The sequence below is a fragment of the Lygodium microphyllum genome, chromosome 9 (genome assembly GCF_053477565.2).
Source record: "Lygodium microphyllum isolate KBCC chromosome 9, Lygodium_microphyllum_v1.1.10, whole genome shotgun sequence".
NCBI classification, from domain to species: Eukaryota; Viridiplantae; Streptophyta; class Polypodiopsida; order Schizaeales; family Lygodiaceae; genus Lygodium; species Lygodium microphyllum.
The window spans coordinates 23,233,298-23,240,124 of record NC_141143.1 but is presented as its reverse complement, the minus strand read 5'-3'; the positions used below and the strand labels follow the sequence as shown (position 1 = coordinate 23,240,124).

Sequence of the window (6,827 nt, the reverse complement as noted above, 5' to 3'; positions counted from 1 at the left end):
TATGCTGGCGTCAGCCTTCTGCAGCGAAAGCAACAAGTCCAGAAGGTCGGCTTTCTTCGCTGGGGCCTGATCGGCCTCCTCGTCCTCGCTTTGCTGCCATCTCGGGGCAGGGGCTGGTGCAGCTGCCGCCTGTGCTTTGTAGCGAGCCCGGCGGCCATCGACAATGCCTTGGAGGATCGCGTCGCTCTTCCTGGCGGACGCCTTCATCTCGCGGATGAGAAAGAAGTCCATCCAGTGGAGATAGGGCAAGAAGTCCCCGTAGCAGCGCTTGCCCACGAGGCGGGAGATCTCGGCGATGATGTCGGTGAAGTTGGCGGCCGAGACGGCGGTCTCCATCTCGGCGAAGCGGCGCCCCACAGCCATTCGGCAGATGACGCTGCTGCTCAGCAGCATGAGCTGGCGGCGGAGCTCGAAGGAGCGGTCGTTGGTGGCCTCTTCCCACACGCGCCGCGCCAGCCGCGCCCTCTCCTCCCCTCGAATCATCTTGAAGTCGGTGGTGCGCTTTGCGCCGAATAGCTCCATGACGCAGAGCTGGCGCATCTGCTTCCAATAGGCGCTCTGCGGCGCGCACAGCACGTCGGAGCAGTCGTAGAAGGAGTAGACGCCCAACGACAGCCGCGGCCGCGAAGAGAACGCGTGGCCCTGCGTCTGCAGCACCTCCTTCGCCAGCTCCGCCGACGACACCACGACCGTCGGCACGTTCCCCAGCTGCAGGTACATGAAGGGACCGTAGCGCTTCGACAGCTTGTACAGCGGCTGGTGTGGCAGGTTGCTCAGCAGGTGCAGATGGCCGAGCAGCGGCAGCGCCGGCGGCGACGGAGGTCGCCGCGCCGCCGCTCGCCGCTTCGCCTTCTTCACGAAAAACCACGCCGAGAGCGCAAAGCACACGCCCAAGCTGAGCACTAGCAGCGCTGCGTCGTAATCAGCCATGACCACCACTCACCCGCCGTGACCGGTTGTCCGGCCTGTTGTGCTATAAGTGCGGAGGTTGCAGGGCACCTACTCAAAAGGTAAATGCCTATAAGAACCTGACTGCTGATCTCTCTGCACGTCGCGATTAGTTTTGCGGATGCACTCCCTCTTCTTGCGAGTCTGAACTAGTTTGGAGATGCATTGCGACTCGGAGTATTTGTACATGGAATGGGAAAGACGAGTCGGATGACGGCATTTTAGACCTAGAAAGGTAAACGCCTGTTTTCAAATCGCCATGATTTCCTGATCAAACATGTGCACCTCTCAGTAGTGATCTTTGACACAAAGTCGTTGAAATCACGGGCTGCCGATCTTTCTTCTAGAGATATACCGTATGAACAAGGCCCCCCACGAACCCCTTTTATATATTCATAAATCTCATCCACAAAACGAGAACTCCTTCACCACCAAGGCTCACATACCAACAGCATCAACATATTTTATCACAAGAATTTATACCCTAGCAAAACCACTCAACAACTCTACAAACATCAACTCATAGGGGGACACACTCAAAGGAGACCCATGGACTCCACACCCACTCCCAACTTTCGAATATAAGTCCAACCCACAAGTAGGAGTTGTTCTCGTGGGGGTTTCCCACAAGAAACACCATGGTAAGGGGTTTTCTAGAGAGTACAAGGGTTTTAAAGGAAAACCAAAAACTAGTCCATGTGACCTAGATTGATTTTTGGTTTTCCCTGAAAACCCTTTGAAAGCCTTGCTCCCTTAATCGCCATACACCCTTCTTCTTTATTCTTCTCGGCTCTTCAACTTATCATCATATGCCTTCCCATTGATCAGCCCACATGCTCCTTACAGTAGCTACATCATCTTCTCTTCTTTGTCACATCCGCATAATCTCCTTCTCTATTGTCAAACAACCCCTCCTAGCTTGGCAAAATAGTCCCCATATAGGCAACAATTACTCTCTTGCACATGTTATGAACTACAAGAATGATATGCTTTTGACTAATGTCCTTTAGAAAAGAAAGTTGAAAATCATATACAGAGCTATCAATTATCTAGATCGTGTTATGCAAATCGGGGGATTGCAAGCCAAATAATTACTCCACACATCTTCTCTTGGTCTTCATGGAGGATTCCTTCTAATATACACATCTAGCCCTTAACCTAGAGTTAAAAGTGACACAAATAGAAATGGCTAGATATAATAGTATATGGATCTAAAAATGAACAAAGTCAATTAATGTTCCACAATCAATTTTGTAGAACTTAAATGTGTCATTTTAGGAACCATATATATCTATGAGACTCTTATATATTTTTCTATAAAAAAAGTAAGAAGTGGACTTAATCTCATATAGTTTTTATTATTATTTGGAATAAAACTAGAAAAACACAATGGATGAGGAGGTTGTGGTAACTCTGTTTGCTTTTACATCAAGTCTATGCCCAAAGTAGATTGTAAAGAGGGGTAGAGGGTGCCCATCTCAAGTGAAACCTCAATCCTAGTGGGAGCATAGCATGTGTAATGTGTAAAAGTGAATTCAGAGGTCACTCTTATTTGTGCAACTTTTGAGCATTTCACTTCTCCATCTTCTTATCTACTTGCTTTTTGTTTCCATTGCTTGAGAGTAAGGAAGAGAGAGTGAGTGTGAGGTTGAGTGAGGGACTAGTGAGGCGAAGCTCCATTTTAACTTCTTACATCCATCTCTTATTTTTCTTTGTTCCATAGCTTGAAGGGTAAAAGGTTGAATGAGAGAGAATGTGTGATAGAAAGGGTGAGAGCAAGAGTGAGAGGCCACCAACCGGAGAAGCTTTTCTCTATCCTCTTCTTCTTCTTCTTCTTCTTCTTCTTCTTCTTCTTCTTAACATTGGATCAATGGTGGTGAGGATTCAAAGTAGACGAGACAACAGGTTGAGTAGCCATACTTGGATTGCGAGATGACCAATGAAATGCTTTTTTTTGTGGGGGGATGAGTGGTGTAGACACAAGAATGGGGAGATAAAATGAGATGTGAACATGAGAGAGATGATTAATTGATTACATTCTTTCAAAGTACATCACATATGTATATATTTGGAGCCGCTCATGCAACTAAAACCATAACATGGATGAGTCTACTATATTCCCTTGATATCTTTCAATATCTCATTATTTTCTTACATTTATGAGGATTGCAGGAGGAAGGTAGATGGTTTAAAGCTAGAGTATGAGTCAACTACGTGAGAGTTCACCTCCCCAAATCAAAAGTTTCTATCCATATTCATTATTAATCTCTTGTATAGTATAACATTTTAGTTCTATTTTTTGGACAAGGATGTAATTGAATCACCTATGGTACTTATATTCTTACCAAGTGACAAAAATATTCCAATGTTCTACTCAAGAGAGATAGAGATAAGGACTTGATCTCATGCTCGTTTGTCTTGATCACTCTGAAACATGGATGGCTAGCAAGAAAGACAAATGGGTGAGAAACAAATTCATAGCATACGTGTATATTAGAGAAGATTAGGTTATATTAGTTGGTATTGCAAGGAAAATATACAAATATCCTTTTAAAAAACAAAATTTGATATTATGTGATATATATTCTACATTTTGACTCATTGAGTTCTTACATAAGATTGGCCACACTTCATGCTCAATTTGCTTGAGACCATGAGAAGAGGCAAGGTAGTGATTGAAACAGGATAGTGTATTAGAGTAAGACCATGATTGACCAACCACATGCTTGTTTTCTTATCTACCCATCTACTTGAGCTAGGCCACGATCGATAGGAGAGGGCTTTGTCCCTATCTACTAGGATCTTAATTTATCATTATGAAAAAAATGAACTTTAACAGGATCTTCCTTAGCGGACCTGGGTGGACAGCTAGAAACACAAAAATGCGTAAGAGATTCGTAAAAAGAAATCCCTATCTACTAGGATCTTAATTGATCATTAGGCAAAAATTAACTAAAAAATGGACCGTTTATTCCCCCTCTCTCCTTAAAACAAGGAAAAGTAAAGAGAAGAATAGTAAAATAATCATATTCTCTCTCTACTTTTGCAATTTGGTTTTGTCATTTTTATATTATCCGCAGGATTTACTCAGATTTCTTCTCTCTCCTCATTCAAGAATCTTTTTTCAACCAAATTTTATATTTAGAAATGAGTTCATTATGAGAGTGTGGTGCTTGGTTTTCAATGTGAAATGATTAATAGATACGAAGTAATTGATATTTCAATTGAAAATGAGAGAAATAAAATGTTAAAAGTTCTTATTAATATATTTTGATATTTTTATATAATAAATTTTAATTTAAAAATAATTAACCAAAATTTTCATTTTTAAAAGATGTTTTATAGGATAAACTTAAATTTTCTAAAGTATGAGAACTCTTGGATACCCCTACTCCTAGAGCTATTTTTTTCCATTTCTTTACTCTATTATGGCTCTATTGTGACCTCTTCTCTATGGTTATGCAACCTTCATTAATATAAAGAACTACTTATATCTCTCTTGCTCACAATTACTCATCCATAACCAGTATATAAAATCTATCTATATGTGTCTATCTGTCCTCCCTCACTCCACTAAGCCGCCTCCTTCCCATTAATACCTTTGTGCGCCTCTCTGTGCATCTCTACTCTATCTCATGAGACAACTAAGCCTAGCTCTCCATTTCTATCACTATCTATATGCATCCTCTCCAACCTATCTCTATATAGATACCAACCAACTATTTCCATTATCACTTTTATGAGTCTATCTTAGTGTCTCCACGCGTGCCTCTCTAGTTTATCATTGTAAACTCAATATCCCTATTTCTATTAATATATAAGTGTGTCATTTGGCTTCTCTCTAGTCTAACTCTCTAGATACTAAATCTCATATTCTCATTAGTATCTCTACATAATCAATTCATATACTTGCAACTAGGGTACACACAATAAGTAAAATACCTTTAGAAAAAAAAGAGTTGCATATTGTGGTAGAGGTCAAGTATGCTCCATTGTTTAAAAAATGACCCAACATACTAGTGTGACAAACCTTAGGTTCTACAGAATTATAGGTAGATGGGATTGAAACACATGGACTTATGGGTTGATAGGGAAATCTATCCAATTGATCCCCTAACCAATAGACCTTCAAATTTCTCAGGAGTTATAAATTTTTTGAAGTATGTGTGTTAAACCTTAGACGAACAAGGTGGAAAATCCAAAAAATCTAAAGTAGAAGACAAGGCCAAGGCAAAAGTGAAATGGGAGATGAAGGCACGCCAAGAAAAATATGAAAATACAAGTGTAAAAAAGTCCTAAATCAAGGAGAAAGGTGCACAAGAAAAAGCACAAGTCAATACTTTTGTAAAAGAACGCAAGGCACACCATGATTTATTTTAAGAGCGTCGGGCTCTTACCCATGCAAATTATAAAGGTAGATAGGCGGTAAGAAGGAAGCTAGGAGGATAGTGGGAAAAAGGGCCCATGGCGGCCATGTAAAAAAGGAGATAAGGGGAGACTGCCCAAAAGGGATTTAGGATTTTGTATATAAAGTTGAAAAGTGAATGAGAAGCTCATTCTTGTGTGTGGCCAAAAGTAGCTCTCTTATTATTATTATTATTATTATTATTATTATTATTATTCTTGCTTGATTGAGCTTGTGCTTAAGAGAGGGAGTGTGAGAGTGTGAGGGAGTGAGTGTGTGAGGGTGAGGAACCATGGTGGAGAAGCTCTCCATCTTTTCCTCTCTTCTTCTCTCTCTTCTCTTCTCTTCTCTTGCTCGCGGCAATGGAGCTTGGAGCGTGGAGCTTGAGGATCGAACTTGCTTGAAGCTTGCACTTGGATCGTGGAGCTACCGGAGTGCTCGGGAGAGGAGGTAACTCAATCGAGTATGGAGGTAAGCTCACTACACTCGTAGAGAGAGTGGAGCTATCGGAGTACTCGGGAGAGGAGGTAACTCAATCGAGTATGGAGGTAAGCTCACTACACTCGTGGAGAGAGATAGTGTGTCGACTATATGAGAGGTAGCCATTAGTGCTCGGCTTGAAATGCTTGAAACAATAAGCGGTCCATGGGTCTTGGCGGTTGCTTGTCTCTACATTTTGGAGTCTGGAGCTTGAGGATTGAGCTTACTTGAAGCTTGCACTTGGATCGTGGAGCTATCGGAGTGCTCGGGATAGAAGGCAACTCGATCGGGCATGGAGGTAAGCTCACTACACTCATAGAGATAGATGGCACGTCACCTATGTGAGAGGAGGCCATTAGTGCTCAGCTTGAAACACTTGAAGAAATAAGTAGTCCGTGGGTCTCAGGGGTTGAGAGAGAGAGCCCTCTACAATGTGTGTCATGGTAATAATGGATTGCTTAGTTATACTAAGCGGTTCAATGATTAAGTTTTCAAAGTGTTTACAACTTGCCAAGCAACCATAAAAATTTATCATGATGTAATCGTCGCTATACATCAATTTCATATATAATAGCTCATAAGACAAGTGGTATAACTGTATGGGACTATAATTCAATAAAAAAATCAAATTATCACAATGCAGGACATTATCCATGACATCAATATCTTATATGAGGAGGCAAAGACACAATTTGACAACCTTATAAAGTTCAACATCAAGTTAATATAGAAGTGAAAACGAAAGAAAAACCAATCAATGAGTTAATTGTGAAGAGTGGGCAATGGAAGTAACATATTAAAGCATGTAAGGAAACTCAGAATGGAAATCTAGGCGAGGATGAGCTTGGATTATCTATTAGAAGATTACTAGAGTGAATATATTGGAAAACACATTGAGTAATCCAAAGTTTAAGATTGTGAAGGAGAAGGTGATTGAGTGCGCATTGAAAGATCTGTCAAATAAGTCCTTAGCTATGGATGCCCAATCCATTTG

At 41.4% G+C, this 6,827-nt stretch overlaps 1 protein-coding gene across 1 annotated transcript in view; it reads right to left on the bottom strand.

The window, feature by feature from the left end:
* Positions 1–1,081, bottom strand: part of LOC148030867 (cytochrome P450 71AP13-like) — a 2,089-nt gene extending 1,008 nt beyond the window's left edge. Inside the window, exon 1 of the mRNA XM_087685630.1 lies at positions 1–1,081. This exon is cut by the window's left edge and continues 30 nt beyond it. Coding sequence (XP_087541756.1) covers positions 1–930 — 930 coding nt within the window. The 5' untranslated portion in view covers positions 931–1,081.
* Between the last annotated feature and the right edge of the window lie 5,746 nt (positions 1,082–6,827).